Here is a 25,225-nt window from a genome sequence, read left to right on the forward strand (position 1 = left end):
TCATGAACAGATTCAATTAAACTCATTTGTTGATTCCATATTTTATCACTGGTTCAATATCAAGTCAAAGTGCAAAGTAAATGCATGAGTAAATAGGTTTGGAAACAAACAAAAAGGAAGCCATGTACAGACTGGACAGATATTGAAGAATTGTTGGTACCCCTGTTTGGCAAGGATGTTGCAGATCAAAAAGGCATTATGGACCAGTGTGTGGAATCCAGTCTTCATATTCAAATTGTTCATTACAGTTTCTTGAATAATAGTTTTCAACATGTCTTATAACAGTGACAGTAAACAGACAATCTATCATTGGTCTATGTTAAAAGCAGTCTTGATTAGGGTTGTTGCAATATGAGGCTAGTTCCGATATTTGTTATCGATATCAATATTAAGCTTGAATATTGATAATATACCGATATTATCGAATCCAAATATCGATATCCTTAATATCGACAGATATCGATAAATAAGGGAAGGGGAATGATTAAATTGGTGTATACAACCTTTGATTGTATCAGTGTGTGTAACTAGTTTAACCAAAGATACAACTTACGAGTTCATTTCCAAAATAATGTTTTTAATACAAGTACAACTTATTACATTACAAAATAAACCATTATTTAAAGATAAAAAAGAAATTCCTTAAATTATTCTATTTCACATTTTTTAACTAAGAACCATTTGACAAAGTAAGAATAAAAATTACAATTTTACGTTTCAATATAAATCTATAAGAATCTAAATTGAGTTTTAAGAACACAATTACATTTTAAAAAGCAACTATATTCTATATGCTTAACTGAACCAAGCATCATCTGGTTACGTTTTACTTAATCTGCAACGTTAATTTCTTTGCTGGCGTTGCATTTAACAACTGAACAAAGCAAGTTCTTTGAGTGTTGCTTTTGTAAAACTAATAAAGCAAAAATAATAAATAATTACAACTTTTTATCAATATGATATTAAAATTCCGATATTCGTATATTTCTTCCGATATCACGATAATATCGGATAATTTATATCGATATCAATATAGGCAATATCGAAACGATAATATAACAAAACGATAATAATAATATCGCAACATCCCTAGTCTTGATTGTCAAGATTTGTTAAATCCTGCCAAAAATTGATTGCTATCTTTTGTTTCAATTTGACTTTCATGGGGTTTTAATGAATTTCATGAAACGCCTGTCCTTACTCAAGCGTTCTCAGCTGATCTGAATGCGCTCTGATGTACAGTTGCGCAAAACATCTGTTATTACTTGCCGGACAAACCCTGGACATGTTACAACCTAAGAGACATACATATTTGAGAATCAAAATGACAATGTAGATGTTTCTGTGTTTGTAGACTTCAAGTAGTGAGTACCAGAGTAGGCGGAATACCAGAGGTGCTGCCCCCAGATCTCATCTACCTCACCGAGCCCACTGTGCCATGTAAGTTAGATCCAGACGTACTTTGAAGAAATAGAACAATAATAGTTAGTTTAGTTAACTTATTGTTCACCTTTGATTGACGAGTTCTTAATAATATAGAAGATTTCATATCAGCAATGCAACTAAGAAGAGACTTAAAACTACTCTAGACAAGGCTTGTAGTTCTACTAGTTTCAACAATTATATGTTTAAAATATATAAACATGAAATTATTGAATATTACTAAAAATACTATTTTGTCACTTATAGTTTATATTACTTTGTTCAAATTGGGATTCACTCTTAGGTGATCCATAAAGATTTGTTTGAATGATTTTAGAAATAATGAATTATCTTTTTTTAATTAAATTTAAAACTATTTGAACATAAAAAACAACGATTTTCGAGGAAAATAGTTTTGATGAAAATCGTTTGGGTTGTTATTGGGTTGAGATGTGAGAGAAATATCTAAGCTGTGATTTCAAGTTTTCGCAAGGAGGGACGGTTGTAGGTTGTCAATGACGTGTATCTTTCTCATCAGATTTATGATTTTCATATAGACTCTAATCTTAACGTCCTGTTTTTTTTCTGTTTAACCCTCTTTTTACTCTTGCATATTTTTAACCAAGGGCTCAGACCTTACTTACTGTGTGTACTTTGGTATTATACAGAGACCACTCTGTCCTTATTTATTACTAAAATTACGCGATATAAGTAGGTAAATACATAAGTATTAAAAGTAGATTTTGTTATAAAATAAAAAAAGGTGACGATTTGTATGGATGATCTGGCATGTGATCTGAAGTAGGAAAAGTCCTGATCGGAAATGCCTCTGGCCATCAGTGCAGGCTTTGGGTACCCCTGGTGTCACTTTGTACTTCTGACGAAAGAAGAATATCATTTCTCAATGTAGTACCAAAATTGAAGCTCACGTAAGCACTCGTTAAGGTTAACTTTAATTTTGATACTACTATTAACATATTTATGATAACAATCTAAATCTTATATTGTGTAATAACGAGTAGTAGAAAGGGGCAGAGTGGCCTCTGTATAATACCAACGTACCCAATTTTCTGTTAGGTAAATAAATAAAAAAACCCTTTATTATCGCAAGCATAATTCAATTTTAACAATTACTTTTGAAAGTAACTCCTGTCAAATCACAGCAACAAAACAATGCAGTAACGTAAGTATAGTTTTAATTACTCTTTTATTTTTATTTTTAAATTATCAATAGAAACAACAATTTTTAGGGAAGTCTATTAAATAGCTTGGGGCCAAAATATGAAAAGCCCTCTTTTGAAGAGTGAAGCTCTCCACCCTGAGATGTGAGTGAACCTCAATGATTTTGTTATATGCTCGCTCAAAATTTTAAATAATGCAATCATTTTCTAATAACATTGACAGTGTGAAAGTGTTCAAAAATTTTGTACCAATATTGTAGATATTGTATATACAAAAATTTGCAGATTATATGTCTGATAATTGTAAGTTTGATGACAAATAAAAAATTTTGAATCTTAAAATTATCTCCATGCATGTCAGTTTTGTATAACATCGTGTTTCTTATATTGATAATAAACTCAACATTATAGAATTAAGTGACAAGCTATGGTGATATTGGGAAAAACTTAACGTAAAGCTAAATTATGTAGTACGTGACTAAATGTGAATACTAATTTTAAGATCACTATAATTTTTGATAGATTTTTCAGTTCATCACTTAAAATAGTATTTTTCTAAATTCAGTGTAAATAGTTCTCTTATTTAAAAAAAATTCCAACCACTCATAAATGCTACTGGGTGAGAGAATAAGCCCTGGGATCTAAGCCAGAGTGAGATGGTTTTTAGGTTATTTTTAGTTTAATGTGCTACTAAGATAGTATTAAAGTTAATTTTACATCATGAAATTGTGTTGTAGTTTTTACAAAATTCATAAAAATTATGAAAGAAAGTGTTAAAAACTAACATTTGGATTTTTCGGTATGCTTATTAATGCTTAATATATAATCAAACACTCCAATAAATGAAAGATTTTTATTTGTTACCCCTCGATAAAATTTACTTGTGAAATAGAACATAACAATCAACTCCCATTTCTAGATTTATTAATTACAAAAAATACAACTGGCCATTTTGAATTTGATATATATAGAAAATCAACACAAAACGACAGATTTATCCCATTTGATTCATTTCATCCCCCTTCACAAAAAAGAGCAGCTTTTCACAGTTTAATCCACAGGCTCTTACATACCCCTCTATCAATTGAAAATTATAAAAAGGAAGTAAAGAAAATTAAAGAAATTGCATTATTTAATGGTTACAAAATTGAAATGATTGACAACATGATAAAAAAGAAAAAGAAAATTATTGAAAGAAATTCTAGAACAACTCTCTATCAAACTAAATGCAAAGAACCTGAAAAATGGATATCTGTGTCTTACAACAATTTAACTACAGAAATTGCTAAAAGTTTTAAAACACATGCCAGTATTAATGTATCCTCAAATTCCAAAATAAAACTAAAAAACATATTAGGAAATCCAAAGAATAAAATAGACGATGAAGAAAAATCTGGAATCTATCAAATTAATTGTGACAACTGTGATTTAAAATATATTGGCCAAACAAAAAGGAAAATAAAAAAGAGAGTAAAGGAACATAAAGCATGTCTGAAGTATCAGCAAGAGGAAAGATCGGCCATGGCGAAACATGCACTCCATACTGGACACTGCTTTTCACAAGTCAAATTATTAAAAGAAATCAATGACAACAAATTCCTCGATGCTTACGAAACTATTTTTATGCAGAAGAACCAAAATTATTTAGTAAATAATGAACCTGGACCTCTACAAAATTCACCGTTACTGCCTTTAATCTAATTAAATATTAATTTTTATATATACAGTAGACATGCTTCCTGGCCTTTAAAATCTTATCTCTTTGTATTTTTCAAGACGTATGTTTTTATTTAAATCTAAATTGTTTTTATTATTAATTTACTTTTATTTCAGTTATGTGGGTCTGACGATGTGTTCTTTGAGCACGAAAGGCCTCACAAAATAAAAATCTTTCATTTATTGGAGTGTTTGATTATATATTAAGCATTTAGTTTCCAATAAGAAGAAGCTGGTAAAATGTATGCTTATTAATTAAATTTACATATTTTGTTGAATAAAGCTTACAATAAAAATTCAGTTTTCTCCTGTTTGGGGTGTCTTTACATTAGATATTTATTCTGTTATGTATTTTACAGCACTAATGGAAGGATTAGAACGAGCCCTTAGCGATCTCCGCCATGGCAAAATAGTAGATCCTTTTGTCTGTCATACCCGGGTGTCTTCTCTGTACAGCTGGCAAAATGTGACCTACAGGACAGAAAAGGTTTATGCCAGTGTTACCAAAGAATCTTCCAAAAGTATTGGACAGCAACTCAGAAGGTAAAACTGTAGATTTAGTTATTTTAATGAAACTAATTTAAAAACTACTCTAGAATCAAAATAATTAGATACCAGAGTTTTAAAGTTAACAAAAAACTCACTAGTAGAGCCACAATAACGAGAGGTAGATTAAAATTTAGCTTATTTATATCTGCATGTAGACATGTATATCTAAAAAAATGGGGAAGGGGAGGGAGAGGGGGAGGTGGAGGTGAAGGGGGAGAAGTACGCCTCTTGAGCGTACCTTTAATGACTCCATTGAACTGACTGCCAGGGTTCTTCTCAGGGTGAATAAGGTGCTGCTCAGCTTCCTGCAGAGGATGTCAACGTGGTTTTGCCAAGAAAGATTGACATCAATGGTGACTTGATATGGTCCATGGTCCGGAGATTTGGCAAAACAGCAATCTCTTTATTCTTGTGACCAAATACAAGCTGCACTGTTTTTTCTTCATTAAAGACCAGGTTGTTATTGTTGCAGTAGTCGACTGCCACATTAACACGTTGAGTGCTGCATGCCAAATCGTAAAACAGTGGTACGGGCCTAAAATTTTTTTTTACATAAAATTCTTATATTAACATACATGGACCTCAGAAATGTCGATAGAAGTCATCTGAGAAGATTCTATGGTGCTGATAATGACGTCACATTCGGCGTCGGGTAAACCCGTCACCAGGCCCACAGATGAGACACACATATTTTTAATAGTGCTAAGTTAAAAAAAAATGAAGTACTCAGATTTTCTTATTGAAGTTAATTTCTTTAACACTTTTAAAAGTGTTTTTTCAGGTTCTGGGAACAAAATTAGTCAATTACAAAAACGTCGGGTATACCCGTCATAAAGCCACTGAACTTAGTTTATAAGCCAAACACAAAAAATAAGACAAAGAATTCATTTTCACTGTCTTCTAAATTATTACCAGAAGTTTCCGCCATATTCATGAACAAAGTACTCAAAATAATAAACAAACTTATCACTAAACACAGCACAATACAATGTAAACATTAAAGTATAGGTAATACACTGATATCAGAATGGAAGCCTAGACTGGCGCGCACAAAGAACAAAGGAGTAATATCTCAGGGCCTGACAGTGAAAACAACCTCCTCATTCAAGAGCCGAGCTCAGACGGAGCCAGTTACTGTGTAGGGGACAAGCGTCGGGTAAACCCGCCACCAGGCTGCGGCGGTAGACACGCGTGACGGGTATACCCGACGCGCCGCACCGAATGTGTTAACTGCAACAAAGGAGTCGATCTCGAGACTCTCCACGGAACTGTCAGATAATAGGATGACAGTATCGTCAGCATACATGAAGCATTCACCAAAGGGTCTGATGCACGAGGGGAAGTTGTTCGTAAACATTATGAAAATCACTGGTTCCAAGACTGAACTTTGCGGCTTACCCCTGGAAACATTGAGTGGAGAGGATCGGACTTTGCAGGTTTTTCCCTTGTAGGCGTTAGTAATTTCAACTATCTGAGACCTGTCCTCTAAGTAACTGGCAAACCAGTGATGGGCTCTATTACAGATTCCCAGGGAGTTCAACTTTGCAAGAATAAGTTCATGGCCCAAGCAGTCGAAAAGTTTTAATTCAATGGTAAACCCTATCACCTGACTTAAGCAACTTATTAATTAGGATAGCATAGTTAACGCCAGCTACAGCAAGAAGGGTGAAAAACTACCTATATTTTCAAGCAACATATCGTAGGAAATACAAATCACTGAAAAGAGCAGCGCTTTCTTAACATGTGGTTTTTTGTTGTAAGTATACGTTTTCTTAGACGTATAACAAATTGATTGCCTAGCAACTGCACGGGTATTTCTCTGTAATGGCAAGTGAATCAAATCTAATAGTTTATGTTTTGACAAATAAAAACTATTCAGATATATATTTTTAGGGTAAAACTAATATATTTTTAAACTAGAAGAATTGAAGTTTCGATTAACCAGTATGTGAATTTTGTTTGCTGCCATTGGCCTCAGCTCCAGATTAAGAAGGATTGCAAAATTTGTGTGTTGCTACTCTCATTATCAGCTGTTGCCTGACTATTTAAGTGTCAGCTCTACTGGCGGCCATTTTGATTTTAACCCCATGAAAACAATGTTAAACCTCACGGACGTTTAGGACATTATTTTTAATCGTATAATTATGGGAGTCTCATTTTAAAGATGTAAGTGATAAGCATCCAAACATTCTTTTAGATTTTTTGATGTATTTATTGGTTATTAGAGAAAATCTCAATTTTCTTAGTACTTAAAGAATAATTCAAAAACTAAAAAAAGTATAAAGTTTAAAGAAAAATTAAAAAGCGTTTGTATTAATGTTAATAAGATCTTTAAAATGAGACATTATCTATTATGTTACGATCAAAAATAAGTGCGTAAAGGTGCATAAGGTTTAACATTGTTCTTATGGAAAAAACTTAAGGTCAATTCACTACAGGCGGCTCTTAATGACTTATAGCCGGCTTGTTGCTCAAAGGATTAAAATATTGCCACAGAACATACAAACCTTGTTTTTGTTTCAGTTATATGCGAAGCAACGTTCTACCATTCCTATTAGTGGTTTCTCTGATGTACCTGATTCTTCAAGTATTGGAGTGGCTAGTGCCAAGACAGGTAATATGATAAGATGTAATTAAACATAATTTTTACAGAACTTAAAACTGTCAACATTCATTAAAATAATTGTTCTAAAAAGATTTTGCTGTCAATAAAAATATCTCATTCTCTGTACAGGTGTTTAGGCTGGTAGTTAACTTCAACTATTATTTGTTACAGGATATCGACATTGCAAGAACATATCGTAAGAAGCCACGTAAACTTCAAATTTAATCAGTGTCCTTTTATACACCATGTATTTTTTATTTTTATGTTCTTTTCATATATTTATTTTATTAAATATAAATAATTTATTATGAACAGAACACAGTTGCTTTCATATAAACCCATCCCAACAAAAGTTTATCTCATGAATTAACTATTTTAAACTATTTAATTTTATTATGGCAAAGTGTGAAAGTAATAACTTTAGAGTAAATTATTTGGATGAATGGTATCTGGAATGAATGGGGTGTGTATTGAATTAACGCTTTTAACCCTAGAGCTGGAAAGCATCAAATATCTATTTATGTTTCCAAAAGTCTGTTTGAGCTGGTATTATTATTTATTTAGTCCCATTAATGATGGAGCTAAAAACTATGTCAAGAAGTGCTACACATGTTTTTCAGGTATATACGAGAACTGAATTCTAGAGAAATTATAAATGATCTAACATTGTTCTTTTGAACCCAGGTAAAAAAATGATCTTGTTTTCATAAAATCCTGCTGACCAAAACTTTTTAAGTTAATAAAAACTGCTGCTGTTTGAAATGGATATAATATTTTTGAGATTCCCAGGAAAAGTCATATTTTTGTTGTTTATTGTTACAAATTATTGTTTGATATGTTATGTTTTGTCTTGGACTGTACTAAAAACAAAAGATTTTTGCACCATCCGATTTTTATGCTAAGTTAGTGGTGAATCTATCAGTAATTTCGTATACCCATATTTTACTAGATAATTCAGCTGTTGACAGATTGTTCAATCAGATTTAAGGAATCAAAAGTAATGTTTAAAACAAAATAATACATAACTAGTTTTACAAAGAAAAAGTATTGTTTTTTATTCACAGTTATCATATTCCTTATTGTTGTGTTATTGTAATGTTAAAGCAACCAGAAAAAGTTTATTTTTTAATAAAATATGCCTTTTTCCTTTATTGGTGGACTATACTATAGTCAAAGTAACAATGATTTATCTTATTACTCTATAAAACTACAATATTTCCATAATTTCTGTCCTTTTATTCATTCACTATTATGAGCTAATATTTTACAGTAATATTATAAATAAAAAGTAGTACTATGTGTTAATTGTATAGTTCAGATTCCAATTTATTAATATTTTAACGACTTAGCCTGAAATTTTGTTTTGTATACATAGTACTGTGTAGTATCATGTGATATTTTTATTTAAATATTGATATTTATATGACTATTAGAAGCACAACATATAGTTTCTCTGAAAGATAAAAACTGATATACCATAATTGTATAATATCAATACACCAGTCCTTTCTGCACACATCACAGAGGAATGGTTGAGTCTGTTGTCGGTATGTCAGGCTTTATATTAATAAACTATCTGCAATAATTGAAATGTAATATTATAGACTGAGGTAAAATAAGTATATCATTCTTTTTCTAAGGTTTATTAACTAACAATTCAGATACAGATTCAACACAGCAACAAGCAGATCTGGACCAGTCGGTTTGAAGATCTAATCTGACCAGCGGATAAATCTCAGATTGGGTCTGATCAACACTTGGTAGGCTGTTATAGCTTTACATTACATATATATTTTGTGGAGTTTGACAATAGTTTCTGTGTATAGTCTGTTTGTAGTTACAGTAGAGCACCAATAATGTGAACGTCAAAAATCCTGATCGTCAATAAACCAAATTGGGTTCCAGGCAAAAGGTTGTGATAAGTAAATACAGAACTGTATTAATTTAGTTTGAACCTGTTGTGCTAAAGATATGACTTGTTAGCGTGAACTTGTGTTTTGTGTGTGTGTTGTATTGGCAGGAAGGGCAGTGATGATAGAAACATCGTTATTGTTTGTTTACTTAGACTTACCCTTTAATTTAAAGATGACACAGAAAAAGTTGACTCGAATGAGGATGAGAATGAAAGTGACATTCAAGAAGCAGGGTCTATACATTCTGAAACACTTATGGCACCAGAGACACTGATTTCATGGCTCAAAAAACAAAGTGAGGGTACTCCAACCTAGCTTGTTGTTCTTAAACAAACAAGAAATTCAGCTGCAAAAAAATAAACAACTACTGCGGTTCAAAAATCAAATAATTACTTTCTGGAATCTAACGCTGTCACAGACTTTACTCTTGGAATCTGGAGTCATGTTCATTAAAGAGATCCAAGAAAATTCAGTGATGAAGAAGCTCAGAATGAATTGAACTCTTTACATGATTTTTACATCAGAGAAACATAGAGTACAAAATATAGTGTAATCTAGGTGAAGCGTTATTCTCAGTGCTTCATGAGGTGCATAATTGAGTGCACTATGATGTTTTTGACACGATCTCTAAGCACATCAGATTCCAGACACTGACTGAGGAAGGTGACCTGGAGCCAAACTCAACACTCACGTTGAATCAACCCTTCCCACCGTAGCTATGTCACTGTGTAATGTTTTTGTTTACATCATTTCTATTGCTGCACTCAGATGTATGTCATTTTAGCAATAGATATGATCTTCAAAAAATAACTCAATAATGAAATTCCAAAGAATATTACATTTCCATAATAATAGCAACTTAATAATATGTTAAAATTGTACTACAGCAATTGTTTTATTCATACATTACAAAATTAATTGTTAGATTGCATTACAGCAGATATAATGAGGTTTATATGTTTATTTATACTGGCATTTTATAGGTTAGTTTCATAATTCCAGATAATTCATTCATCCTGAAGGGGTCTAGTCTTTGTCAGTGCTCTACTGTATTTCAGTAATTGTTCCAGTAACATAGCTAAGGGCACATATAATCAAACAAGGTAATATTAGGATGAAATACTATTACAACTACGGTGAACATTCAGTAAAATCCAACTTTAATGTAAACTTTTAATAACTAGCATATTATTTCTTTGTTTGAAATTTACTATTGACAGTGGATGACTTGAAAGGATAACAGGATTTTAAATATTTGTCATCATCATGTGTTACAGGAATAAAACACTATTTCAAGGATTGCATCCTCTTTCAGGTATCAAAAATACTTAATGTGTAAAAAAGTATGATTAAATATGCCTTTAAAGTTTTATGTACAATATGATCTATTGTAAATTTTTTTGCCTTTGGTGAATTCAACAACATATATTGATTTGTGTTTGCTTGACTTTTATTATCAAATGTCTGAAATCCTGTTAAAAAATTATCATAGGAACAAATAATTTAAATGTCAACTTGTCAATGAGAAAAATTATAATTTAAAAAGCTTTTACTATCAATAAAATTTATTAACTATTAAGAAAACTATAAAGCAGTGACACGTATATATTCTACAGTTAGCGTGGACTTCTCATCATTCCAGGTTGAACTCCAGTTTGCTTTGTCTTGCCAAAAGTTGAGCAGGGCCTGCAAAAGTTTGCACATTTAAAATAAATCTCTTAATTATGAATACTACAGTAATTTTTTATAAGATATCTTGCTATTTCAAATTAAGTGTAGTAGTACTTTGTTAGATGTTTTTACTTTTGTCATGACATTCTTAATACAATATTTAATCAGATGTTTAAAATATAAAACTTTACAAAAAAACTCTGTTCATACAAATGTTGTGTATTGATTGCGATTGTTCGTAAATAAAATTATGGTCAAAATTTCATTTCATAAATCAATAGATATTTGTGACCAATCTATGTTTTTAGATTATTTTGAGTGGACAAACAATAATTAGTTCTCATATGCCAAGCAATTTTAAACTGTCATGTAAACTTTTTCTACACATTCAACTCTTTTTGGGTTAATTGTGTGCAGGTTAACCTTGATGGCTCAATAAATAAAAAGCAATACTGCTCAATAAATAAAAAACAATAATAATTTTAACAAATTGAAAATGGAACACTTGATTTGAAGTGGCAAAGATCAGATCTTTGAAAATATGTTAATCTGTCATGGTAATAAAAGCATACATTTCCAGTTTCCATAATACCTTTAACTAACTACTGACAATTAACTAACTATTAAGGAATTATTTGACACGGTTTGTCTGTTTTTTGTCTGAATATTCATATAATTTTCAGATTTAAAAACCAGTTAAATATTAAAAATGTTTTAAATAAGAAAATTATTTTAAATGTACATTTAAATTTACAAAAGAACAATTCTCTGACCAATAGTGTTCACAGCATCACATCACTAGGATAAAATGAGTGTTCCCTGTATATGACATGTGATTAGGTTTAGTGTTGATTTGTTTTAATTGGACTTGATGCAACATTTTTTGCAAGAAAGAAGATTGGTGACCGTAAACATTTATTATTCTTTATTGAACATATTCTTAGAGAACAGTGCAATCGTCAGATTTTATTTTGTTACAGCAGGTTAGAAAGTTCTGTTTAAAAATTCATTTATTGTGTAAAATGGATGGTCTTGAAGCTAGAGTTTTAGTTTGTGTCCAAACTGCAGTCGGTCTCTCCTCTTCAGTTCTAGTGGGAGGGCGTTCCACAGCTTTGCTCCGACATACGTTGGATTCTTCTCCGTGGACGCTAGGCGGTGAGCTGGAAGATGGTAGTTTGCAGCATGCCGAGTGTTGTAGTCATATTGCTGTGCTCCAGTCATCACTTCATCGGGTGATTTCAGGTGTACGTAGGTCACAGCTTCTTGGATGTTTAGGTTAACCACAGTGAGAATCTTCAGTTCTTGAAAGGCTTGCCTGCATGATTCTCTTGTGCGTAGGCTTGCAAGGATCCGAATTGCTCTCTTTTGGTGTATTAGGACCCGTTGCAGGTTGCCTAGTGTGGTACCTCCCAGACTGCTATACCGTATCGAAGATGTGATTCGTAGAGAGCATAGTATGCAGTTTTAGCTGTTCCTAGTATTACGTATTACAAAATTGGTTTACATACCCTATTAATATTTTTGAAGTACAAAGATCGAGTGTGAAGAGGTTAATTCAACCTAGTGATGAGTCCAATTTCGTGTTGTAACAACTTGTCTAAAATAATCTAACCTTTTGTTTCTTATCTGTGTTTTTAGCATAGTCTTAAAAATAGTTTACATCTGTATGTGTGGAATCAGCTCATTCTGTTTCATTTTATCTTCTATATTTTATTTCTCTATGGGTGTATTTTACCTGTTTGAGACCTTCAAGTATTATGGAACTGTAAGTGGTGTGGAACCTAGCTAAACAAGGGAAATTTGAAACGTTAAAATAAAAAATATGTATTTATTCAGTTAGTTTTATAAATTTGTAAAATTAACTTTATTATCCATTCCTATGGAACTTTAAAGTAAATAAATACAAAGATAAATATTTGTATAAAAAAAAAAACTGTCAATGTCCTCATTTTTTGAAAAACGTTGAGGAAACTGGTTGCAAAAAATTCAATTAAAAGATAGACATAAATGTTTCAAATCAAAAGAGCTGAGCTGAAAACAGATACACAGGAAATGGTGATACAAAAATTATTGTTTAGCAAGTTCTATATTGGATATGCTAATGGAACTGTGGAGTAGAACTATAGTGGTATTCTACAACAACCATTCACTAATAATGAGCTTAAATGTTATATTTTCTAATTAACAAATATAGATGTTTTATAGGTCTTCTTCCTTGTCAAACTAATCAATGAGTATGATTACTTGTTATTAAAAATTCTCTTATATATAATAATTAGGTAAAGTTGTTCATTTTTCTGTACTGTACTTGTTTTACACAGAACTCATTGAAGAAACAATACGGTCTTGGATCTTATTTCCCTCACATTCCTTCTATAATCAAAAACAAAATTAAAACAAAAAGGGAGACGTTTTAAAACATTCTCATAAAATTTTTGTCTTTTTTGTAAAGTTGTCTTTGACAATGGAAGGATTGTAAAGTATTTTCCGGACACTTGCCTTCGTTCAGTGGTACAAGATTTCAAGTGATGTATTAATGATTTCTTGTATCACTGAACAATTTACAACTGTCTGGAAAAATACTGTTTTCTTCTTTGTAATTACAGTAAATACAGCTTTGTAATCATTGTAAGCTGTAAACAAAAAGTTAATAACTTTCTCATCACTAAGAATTGTTTATAGTGAGCCTCTGTTACCAAGTCCATGGTTTATCTACTTTCTCTTTTGATCTTGCCTATACCCTGGGAGTTGAATGATTTTAAAATTCCGTTGTCATGTTCAATGAGCTTTGGTATTCAATAAATGAAATTTTCGCCTTTATCTGACAAGAAAAATTCCATCCATCCATCATAATTCTTGTACTTCTACAGATTTGAAGTCATTGTTAAAATCTAAAACTAACACTAAAACTAAGTTATATAGAATGCATATTCTAAATTATGACAAACATTATTTATAAATTTAAACTGATCAATGACTTTTAGAGAAAAATTTGACACTCAACATCATTCTCAAACGATTATATTGGGTTTGACATCTGAAATTGATAGAGCATTACAAGCAGTACCTTTACTTGCAGATTCTTCCACGGTTTTGTTTGAGCTCCATTGACACAATCATCTGGAAAATCTCTTGCGTTTCCAGATGATAATCCCAAACTAAGGTAGAACTGAAAAAATATGATTATTAGTTCAAGCTTTTTTACTGAAACACAATGCATTATAAATATAATTATGGAAAATGAAACTTAAGGACTGGCACCTCAAATTAGGTCACATAGATGAATGATGTATAGAATGGATGTGGATGCCCTGTCTAGTATTTATATTGAGTGATCTTTAGAAAGGTCATTCAGGCCAGTGGATAATAATAGCCTAGGGAAACTTAAGGGTGTAAAATTTAATGTAGTCTCCAAACAACTTGGGTGTTGATTTGATAGTGTTGCTTGATTAACAAATCAGAATTTTTTATAAGGTTTGTAAGTCTATAAGATGTATACATGTTCTGCTTCCTATTTGTATAACAAATTACCATTAAAAAAGAAACAGACATGAAATATATCGACAAAGTCAGGAAAAATAGGTGGTGAACATTCATGTTGTGGAAGAATATTGGGATGTGCAGTTTTGTTCTTGAATTTTTATTTCTTTTATTATTGTTCTAGAGGAGAAACCAATCCTTATTTGCATTATTTTTCCTGTTCTGGTAGTTCAATTCAATTCAAAAAACTTTATTCAACAAAAGATTTTTTTAAACATTTTATCATTTCCTATGTGCATTCGCACGTGCGGGGTTATTATATAATAGCAGGGTAGTCCAATAGTCTGTAATGTATTATTTTTGTAACACTGTTCCTAATATTATATTTTTTCAAGAAACTGTAAAACTATACTCACTATACTTATAAAACTCAATATACTCAACAATACTCAGCTAGCCATTATTCATTAAAAGTTTTACAGCAATGAAAATTATGATCTGAGCTATCTGTATTGTTACATTGAACAGTATTAGAAAGTTTTACATATATTTTACCCTTCAATTAAATAATAATCAATCAATTGTAGCAACTACTCACATCAGTGTCAAAGGGCGCTATGTTAGATCCTGATCCCCATAGTGTACATGTATTACTCGAGAAGCCTATAATCTCGCACAGTCTTCCACCTGAAGAAACAATTTCTTGTGGCAGTTCGTTGTCAGTTTTGAAGGATATACTGTCTGAAATTGCACAAAGCGTAAAATTATTACTTTATTTTTAATCAATACATGAGGAAATTTTAAGTTTATGGAGAAAATTTTGCGAAGTGAATCCTTTGTTTTAGCCGATACGAGCATAGAAAACTGAAAGGATTATAATTAGTAAGGTACCTGGTGTCCAGTAAAGTGTGTAGGTATGGAAGTAGTCGTGCCAGTTGTCTGGAACTGTGCTGGAGATGGATCTACTCCTAACGTCATTCGCAGGTCCCATCACCACTCCTGACTCCAGATGGTTGCTGCCAAAATCTTGTCCATTGCACTGCAAATTCTTGTTTCCTCGACACATTGCCAGCCGAATACGACCTGATGCGTAGTTAGGACCGTAGGGATGATTTTTTGGCTCCAGCCAAAGCTCTTTGAAACAAATTTTAAATATGTTAAAACCACAGGGAATTGGTTTTTATTTTATTATAATTTAGGTATACAAAAAAGGCAAGTATAACTATCCTCATGGTAGAGCTTAAGGAAAATTTCCTCATAACTTTACCAAACATGACATATAACACGTCTTGTGAAAATGTAACTAGGCCAATTGCTTGATTGCATTATTAAAACAAAAAAAATAATCAGGTATTTTTCTATGCCAGCTTTATTTGTTCATACAATCAGGCAACACTACAGAAAAGTATCACTTCTGGAACTTTAGACTAGTATTGGAAAACAGGTTGGTTTAGTACAACATGATAAAACTAATATACATACCAGGAACAAGCCAGTCTCCAACAGGCAATTTTGCTTTTACTTCTACAATTCCATATCGGAAAGAAAATGAATTCCGTGTATTTATTCTTGCTGAAGCAACTGGTGGTAGTATGTTGTATGAAAAAGCTTGGAATCCACACTCTCTTGTGCCAGGAGTCCCTGTACACCTGTTCAGTTCAAAGAGATGTAATGATGAATTAAAAAGTGTATTTGGTGTTCATAAATCATGAAATTCTTCGTTTAACCCTGGATCTGGCTGTTGAAATGTCTTATGTCAAACACTATTATGCTAGTTGTGTATATCACCACTCAAATCCATATAGAGTGTTTATTATTCAATAAAGTATATACTATTGCACATTTTCTTTTTCAGTATGTTGCAAGGAATATCTGCAGTTTGATCTATTTTTTTATTCCAATTTAGGATTTTGTTGGTGTTTCAAATGAAAAAAGAAAAGTTAACAAAAAAATTCCAAAGTACAGCCTTATAGAAAAAATTAAAATTTTTTTGTTTTCAAACCATATAAAACGTCTTTCAAAAGGTATTTTTATGCAAAACAAAAACATTCTACTTTCCACAAAATATTTGATACAAATAGTAAAATTTTGCGTTTTTACAACAAACAAAAAAACACATTCACATTAAAACACTTGTAGACATTTTTGATGTGGTTATTATATTTCCAAACTTTCACTATTATATACCACTTCATGGCAAATTTCATGATGAAAAGTATTATGTCACTTCATACAATCACAACTCTATAGTAAAATAAAAATAACAAAATACTAGCGACTAGTCAAAACTATTCATTTGTCATCATAGAAATGCCACTAACAAAAAACAACACAAAAAACAGAAAGGCACCAAAACCCGCCTTTTTTTGGTATGTATTGGTTGTTTTTTGTTCTTGTATCGGAATTGTGTCCTTTGTTATAAAGGATGTATTTATTCAGACCAAAGAGTACTAAACAGATGTTTGAAACTGGTGCTCTTGTTCAGGAAAAAGTTCTGAACGCAGTGATATAGCCATCTTTTTTCCTGAACAAAATTTCCCACGTTGAAAGTAGAAGACACAATTCTGTTATTTTGCATTCTGTTGAAGTGCACGAGCTGAAACGGAAAACCAATGTTTTGTATTGCAACTTTATTATTTCTGTGCGTACTTACTACACATTATTATTCAATAAACAATATATTAAATTAAACTGTGGAACATCCCAATTATTCTTATATAAAAAAATCTAATTTTCAATAGCAAAAGTTTCATAAAAAAAGATTATTGAAAAACCAACAAGTAATTAGTCGCTTAACATTGGAGAAACATTTTTAAGCGATTATTTACTTGTCATTTGACAGATCCAGGGTTAAATTTTGTTTTTGATGATGGAAGATTTTTTCCTAACATTTTCAGTGCAAATATGTAGCACTAACTAAAACCAGTAAAATATTATCTCACTGTCAGGAAAATGGAACTCCGGAACAACAAGTAAAACCATTGTAATATGTAAATATTTCCCTATAAAAAGGCATCAGAGTTTAGAAAGGTAATTAATTGACCACAACACACAGAAAGCACATAACAAGTTATAAATTATTTGGAACCTAGCTTTAATTTATGATCATATGTCACCAATATTGATCATAACATTTTTCAATCGTAACATATTTATCCTACTTAATATCTTGAATGCTATGCTCTTAATCACTCATTATAGTTAGAGCAGCTCCAAACAAAATGTTCCGATGGTGCAAAATGTCCAACACTGTTGTCCGTTTTACGTGCATTAGGGAGCAGCTGGTAGTCAAAAGCAATATGGCAAAACCGCTTCAAATGTCATCGGACTATTTTGATGCAGGCTGCTCTAATAACTGTTCTACTTTGTTTCTGACATCAGCAGCAAAATATTACATTTATAATGATTAATTTCTAAATTACTGTTAAAAATATTATAGCCAGTTTCAACTTATCTATGAACACTATGGTTTCATAAACGTCTTGTAAAGCAGGAACTATTATAAGAATTGCACTTAAATAAAAAGGAAAATATTTTTATACAGGATGTAATAATATATATTATACAAAATGTTTTTCACTTACCCTTCCAAGTCAAGTGATCCTGTTAGAACATGTAAGTCATCTAGTATGGTGGGTTTGATGACTAGTTTATTTTGAGACACAAAGCTATTTTTAGGATTCGCCTGGAATACTGCAAATTCATAGTCCTAAAACAAAAATAAAATGAAATAATTAGTATCAAAATTTATCTTCTATAATTTCCTTCAGGACGTTTGCAACCTCCTCTGTAGACAGTATTGGTGACAAAGACAGGGAGACAGTGCAATATATGAATTAAACAGTAGTTTGAAAAGTTTTTGCGTAAGCAAGAGGATGTAAAGAATATTTGTGTTGTCTCAACTTTTAGGTGCCTGTATGGAATGTCAGCTCATGATAAGTTTGATTATCCAGTGGCATAACTATGACGGCTTTGGTAAGGAATTAATCTGATTGAAGAATATGGCATAAATCTGAATAAATCTAAATATAAATAAATTAGATAGGCCTGATTCAATAGGATTGCTGTTATATGTATGATTTTTAAATTTTTATGGCTTTTATTCCCCTCATACCTTCCCACTAGTTACACTACTGTGAAAACTGTGTTATCATGATTATCTTCCGTTAATGTGATTTGTATGCCAACAAGGTTTTCCAAAAATTAGTTGTTTTCCTTGCATGATATTCAAAGAATCAATGATGTGGTGGTTCTGCTCTTGGGTGAATAATTCTGTCCAGAGAAAAGAAGCAGAATGTCTTCAATATATTCGCATATGAATTGTAATTAACGTTTTTTGGTATTGAGAAATATAGTGGTATATGAAAGAAAATATCATCTTATAAACCTACGGTTAATCCTCATTCTATTGCCCAGGGGGTTCATTTCTGGCTAGTTTAACACTTTCCAGTTGAACCTGCACTGGTAATTGAAAAAAACCAATGTGTCACTTACATTTGGGCAACCTACATGGATGTTCAGAAGCGGCACATCACTAACCGCAAATGTTGAGATATTAGGTAAAGGGTTGATCAATAGATCGGTTTACTGCAGAGGATGATGGAGTTAGTGGAGCTCCCTTAGTGTTAAAGGCTGTTCCTTTGAAATGAGTTCCTTGACTCGCTTTGACTGTAAGAGGCTGGAACAGAGGTACCTCCCCTTCTGCCAAAGTGACATAATGGATACAATACCCACTTTTCCTCCTGATGGGATCTCAAAAGTACACAGCCCATACTTCCAACCTACCCACCCTAAATGTCCTGTCACTCTGAAAGAAAGTGCAAAGGTTCTTTCAGGACTAAATGCAATGAATGTTTCCTCAGTTTCTTGTCCTAAGTGAACTAAAATATCCCCACTTTGGCATGTGTCGTATTTTCAACCAGTGCACGTGTGCTTATTTTTGCTCTATTTGTTATAAAGTGAAATGTACGTATGTACTCAGTGAAATGACTCAACTACTAATGTTATTCAGAAAACCTCAAATTGTGAGTTAAAGTTATGTAATGTTTTTCCATACCAATGATGTATGCCATAAAGTCAGCAGCTTTTGAAAATCAGCTTTGTCACATGATTATTGAGAAATATTTTTTTTGTTTGTTAGGCACCAATTAGACATGCACAGTGCTTATAGTTATATTTTAAATAATTTATGATGGTTTACTACACTAAAAATGTTTGTTTACAATTTGATGTACGTTTTTACGTTTTGGGTTGAAACCTTAGTTGTCTGGTTTTTGTTTTAACAACATATCATTTTCTCAAAAATTACTCTTTTTGGAGCAATATTTTTTCCTATTTGATAATATATATATATATTTTAACAAGTATGCTCACCAGGCAAGTGAGAGATCTGTGTTGGAGTCCTAGTGGAGGTAATATATTTGTGAATCAATTTTTATTGAAAAAATATTTTATCTCTGTATAGTAATGAGTTATTTTCCAATACAGTATAGATCTGCGAAAGTCATTGTTTCCCTCGTAGCAAAGTCAGCTGATTTTCCCTCTCCCTAACATTACTCTCACTATTATACGTCTTTCCCTACGTTAAAATCTTTTTTTTTCAATGTATAAAAAAATTAATATTCCGTTATTTGTTTTTAACAGCTCTTTGTTCAAACAGCTGGTTTTAACACCAAAATTAATTATAAATTAGTGTTACGTTACCTTATGAAAGAATGTTTTATTACACTATGAAATGTCAGATATTCTTCTAAAAGGTTTCATGTGCTTTTTTGTATTGTGATGTAAAGTATTGTTCGATACTTGTGCATAAATGCAATCTCACCCCGCAGTAGGTAACTTTTGAGATTAGTAATGAAATGTACTATTGATATTGCTGTTATTTTCCAAACAAATTCGTACATGATGTTCAGAAGTGGTCCCTCAACAAGAATGGAAATGACCGCCAGAAACAGAGGATTGTTAACTCATTAGTATGCTGTGACAAGTGCCAACCGATGGGAAAGATGTACTACAATCATACCGTGACGAGATGATCTTGCTGTGAAGTTTTGACTGTAGTTATGCTGTTGCCTTCTAGATCACAGCACTAAATAGGCTGTAAACTCTTCCTAACCTTAAACATTATATATTTAATATTTCTGATTGACGTGACTGCATAAAATGTTACTTTTTATTTTACTAGTCAGCTAATTTGTTGTTTTGACGATCGCAAGAAGCACACTCATGACTGTAATCGGTGTTGTGTAAAAGGTATGTGTTCATAGCAATGAAAGCTAAATTATTGTTCATCTTAAGTCATAATAAATTATGTAAATAATTCTGTTTCTCAAAACATTTGTTTTAGATGACATACTATACTAATATATATTTTATAACATATTTACATAGGCTTATATAGAGTATATGTATGTAACAGTATACATATTTTAAGTTTTTTATAATGAATTTAAAACAAATTAAACGGTAATATTTTGAAGTTTTATAACTATATCTTCTTCAAAGCTCAGTTATTGCAATTTGTTTATAAAACCAGTTAAACCATACACAGATAGAAATCCTTAAACGTTAAAACGCTCTAAAAAATTATCAAGCCAATGGCTTAAGAAGCCAATGATGGGCTTAAGAATGTTGACATATTTTAAATTTGAGAGTAGAAACAGAATAGAATTTGGTCTGTAACCGAAAGGAGACTCATGCTGGTTCAGGGTAGACTCAAGGTGAAAAGAGGATGTGCTGATATAAATATTGTATTTTTATAAGAACTGAAACTGTTTTAGCTGTTTGCTATTTGCATAAACCTGTAATTCTGTTTGAGGGTTTTCACTAAGCATGAACTTCTGGTAGTTAGCTCATAATGCTACCTCAAAATTATTTTTGGACAGTACTAATAGGAACTTTTAGTTTAATTTTAACTATCAGACACTCCCTTCAGAGTGGGGGTGAAAAGAGGGTTATATCTATGACATAGGTCATGTTTTTGGGTAGTTAGACCTTTCATACAAGTTCTGTATTAACCCATTGGGGAACTTGCCCGAGCGTCACTCGTTGCAGCAGAGGGAGACTGAATAATCTTGCCTGAGCGGCACTCATGCTCTTTCTAGACTCTAATGACCACGTATTTTTTGTTTTTTTTGCTAGATCGCAATTTTGTATCCTCGAGCATCCTTATAAGCAATTATTCTGTTTTGATTTGTTATGTTTGTACACTGCAATCACAACTAATAGCTTGTTTTGTTATTGTTTACATTTTGCCATATGTTCAATTTTTGTCTCTTCAAGTTCTGCTCACATTCTATGTATCATGTTCTCAATGTTTAGTGTTTAACTGTTTATAGTTGTTGAATGAGTGTTTTTTGTTCTTCTGCTACTCTATGAAACAAGACAATTTGCGTCCTTCAGAAGTAGACAAATGAATGGTCATTGTATGTTATATAAATATTTTATTTAATTATCGTTTTATAGTAAAAATTGAATGTAACAAAACAGTTTTATCTCATCTCCCAGACAACTAATTCAGGAGCTTGTCATAAAGTTATAAAACATGAAAAATATGTAAGCGAATTTTGATTGTTTTGTTATTATGCTTTATAATTAACTAAGCCAATAAAAAATGGTTTTCAATATAAAACACATTGTGCTGTTTTGAATAAAAACTTATTGAAACAGATAAACTAAAAAAAATAAAATACTGACAGTTTCTTTTGATTTTTTGTTTCTCTTACTAAAAAATTTGTAAATATATACCAACAAAATTAAATAGAAAATTATTTAGAAAAAGCAACAAACACTATTGTAGAGTAACCAAATAGATTAAAATGTCCTGACAAATGGACTAATTTATCTGTATCCAAACTTATTCTATTAACATTTTAGTACACACATGCATTTTTGCCAATATCAATACAAATATTCAGTCCTAGACAGGCTAGTGTAATTGCCTCCTCAATGGGTTAATCCCAAGGTCTGGCCTTGATGCCTGAACTTGTAACAGGTCAAATTACGACATTTGAATATTCGCGGGGAATTGGCAGACTGTGACGTCAGTGAATCACATGTTGTTGTCGGAATTGAGATTTATTTAATTAATAACGAAGAAATTTATTGAACTTTATACGGGAAAAGATTTGATTAATTAAAATGAAGTAAACATAACCAAAATTCGTGTTTTACAAAAGCACTAAATAGAATTACGCAGAAAAGCCAATTGTGGGATAAATGACTTGTATATTGATGACGTCATAAAGCACATGTTGCTAAAAATTTAAATAAAAAGCTTTAAAAAAATAATAAAAAGAAAATAGGAAGACTTAAATTGATTAATTATAGTAAACGTGATAAATTTCGACAATTATAAGAAAAGAATCAAATTATATTTATTCGTGAAGACGCTGATTTGAACGGGAGAGGGGATGAGTATTGTTTTGAGTCGGTATCCGTAGTTTTATACGGAGATTCCGTCTTCTCTTTCCAGACTTGAAGCAAGGAGGTTGTGTGCATTCTCCTGGGATAGTAGTGATGAAATTAATAGGAAACTGTATTATGGTGTATTGAAATTTTAATGAAGGATGGGATATTATTTTAGACTCTTAAATTATCAAAGCAAGGTGATTGGAATTTTATATGTATGGACAGTGTGACATGGAATAAATTAACGTCAAGGTCACTTGGTTTGACTTTTCTTTGAATATCCCATTTATAAAAAGTGTGATAGGAACTTTAATGGAGTGATATTAAATTTTTTAAACACTACTCAACCTATTTAAAAACCTGAGATAGAGGTAGACTTGTTGTTGGTGACAACAACACAGACATTCAAATTTAATAGTAATTTGGTATTAAGTTGGAATAGTGTCACTTAGCTAACATGAAGTAATTTACATCACCAAGGAGAGGGAGCACATTTTAAATAGTGATTGGCAGAGAATTGGGACAGCAAACTGTTTATCTGGAAGGTGGTAGAGTTTTAAGCAGTACCAAGGGGACGCAGCTAGTTTTGGGCAGATTTTGAACAAGATGGCGACCAACACCATCCGGAGCAAAATGGTATAGCAACGTGGGACTGGTAACAAAAAGGCGCACAATTACATGGGGCGTCAACAACACTAAAAACCTACACATAGCAAATTGACACAACTACGAGGGGCAGATTTCTCTACAAATTGACGCAGTCAACGTAGGGCGATCCACATCAAATTGGAGCTGCAACGAGGGACTTGCAACAAAATACCGCAGCCAACGTGGGGCTGACTTGCATCAAAATTTGCAATTTTCCTGACGTGTCTCCTCACAAAGTGGGTGGTTGCAGAGACTTTTCTCTACTGGACAAGCCTCCCAGGCCTGAGACAAGCGAAAGCTGTTATATATCAATTATCCGTTGTTTACAGTTTATTTTTGACAATGGAAGAATTGTGAAGAAAACAGGATTTTTCCGGACATTTGCCATCGTTCAGTGATACAAAAAATCAGTAACACTAAGTTTCGAGATCTGCAATCTGATCTCTTCTTCAGGTAAATAACTAACCTATAACATCTCGTGAAAAATTAATGGCAAAATTGTAGTATATGGTTACAGGCAGAACATTTGAAGATTTAAAGTTGACATCAAGAATTTTCCCTCAATTGTTGGTACTTCTTATACAAAGCTACTACATACATACATTGATACATGTATGTGCGTGTGCATAAGTGTGTGCACATGTGACTTGCTTAGTATTAGCAAAGGCACTAAAGGAATACTGCAAGGTAAATAAATAAAGTTTGATGCTATATGTACAAAATTATATTAATTTATTGAATACTGTAGGAAATATGCAAAAATACATGTTTATTTATACTATATTAAATAAATGAACCAATACGTTATTTGGTAATTTATATTTATTACCATATTCTGAAAATTAAATTATTATTATTAGCTATTATACTTGTGATAAACTGAAGTTTTACAAAATAAAGTGTATGGCCCCTCAGATGGTGTTAGGATAGTCGTAAAGATATTTAAGAAAGTTAGTTGCTTGTTGCTGCTGGAGATAGGCTTGAACCTGCAAGCTTTGTTCTACTGAATCTGAGGAAGGGCGACAGTCAAAAGAGCAACCAGTATTTATTGATGCATTTCTGTACAGCGATCCCAGTTCTGCTTCAAACAGGGCATCATTAATAAGTTTCTGAGCGATAATTTGTTGTTCATTATCTAATACCCTAAGCTTTTGAGCTATGTGTTTTCCAAACACATCAAACTGATCTTCTTTCAAAACTGATGACTGTTTGAAGCCAAATGATGTAGTCTGTGGGAAACGCATGAACTGCTCGGCTGACACATTTTCTATATTCAGTTCTTCCTGAAAACAAACATCAATGTCAAGTTTTTTTAAGAATATTTTAATAGTAGATTACATATAATACCATGAGTTTATCCAGTCTCAAAAATCAGAAGAGTGGAAGCTAATGGCCAAAGGTTTTAAATTAAAGCAGATCTTCCCAAACTATCTGAATAATCTTATCTGAATAACTTTTTAATTTTTTTTCATTCTTTGGATACTTTGTATTTTTTTACACTTGTGAACTATCAAATATGCAAAGTAGTACAAAATTACACAGTTAATGTTTTAATTACAAGATAAACTATTCAGAAAGTTCATTGTTCAACACAGCATTGCACCTGGAAAAGATAAGTCATCAAACAAAGT

The 25,225-nt window shown here is 31.9% G+C and overlaps 2 protein-coding genes across 5 annotated transcripts in view; one reads left to right on the forward strand and one right to left on the reverse strand.

Moving 5' to 3' along the window:
• The window catches only part of LOC124362131 (phosphatidylinositol N-acetylglucosaminyltransferase subunit A), a 31,513-nt gene extending 23,724 nt beyond the window's left edge, over window positions 1–7,789 (forward strand). For both annotated transcript variants that reach the window (XM_046816349.1, XM_046816348.1), the window contains exons 8-11: window positions 1,355–1,440; window positions 4,679–4,862; window positions 7,392–7,482; window positions 7,645–7,789. In XM_046816349.1, the coding sequence (XP_046672305.1) occupies window positions 1,355–1,440; window positions 4,679–4,862; window positions 7,392–7,482; window positions 7,645–7,698 (415 nt within the window). In that variant the 3' untranslated portion in view covers window positions 7,699–7,789. The remainder of the gene's footprint in view (window positions 1–1,354; window positions 1,441–4,678; window positions 4,863–7,391; window positions 7,483–7,644) is intronic.
• A 1,311-nt stretch (window positions 7,790–9,100) lies between these two features.
• The window catches only part of LOC124362132, a 70,513-nt gene continuing 54,388 nt past the window's right edge, over window positions 9,101–25,225 (reverse strand). For 2 of the 3 annotated variants that reach the window (XM_046816353.1, XM_046816350.1), the window contains 6 exons: window positions 18,122–18,246; window positions 16,020–16,186; window positions 15,429–15,671; window positions 15,136–15,278; window positions 14,125–14,226; window positions 9,101–11,072 (listed from right to left, as the gene is read on the reverse strand). In XM_046816353.1, the coding sequence (XP_046672309.1) occupies window positions 10,971–11,072; window positions 14,125–14,226; window positions 15,136–15,278; window positions 15,429–15,671; window positions 16,020–16,186; window positions 18,122–18,246 (882 nt within the window). In that variant the 3' untranslated portion in view covers window positions 9,101–10,970. Of the gene's footprint in view, window positions 11,073–14,124; window positions 14,227–15,135; window positions 15,279–15,428; window positions 15,672–16,019; window positions 16,187–18,121; window positions 18,247–24,409; window positions 24,878–25,225 lie in introns of those variants that run through there. The other variant, XM_046816351.1, reaches the window with a different exon arrangement.

Source organism: Homalodisca vitripennis, chromosome 5 (genome assembly GCF_021130785.1).
Source record: "Homalodisca vitripennis isolate AUS2020 chromosome 5, UT_GWSS_2.1, whole genome shotgun sequence".
In the NCBI taxonomy this organism is placed as follows: Eukaryota; Metazoa; Arthropoda; class Insecta; order Hemiptera; family Cicadellidae; genus Homalodisca; species Homalodisca vitripennis.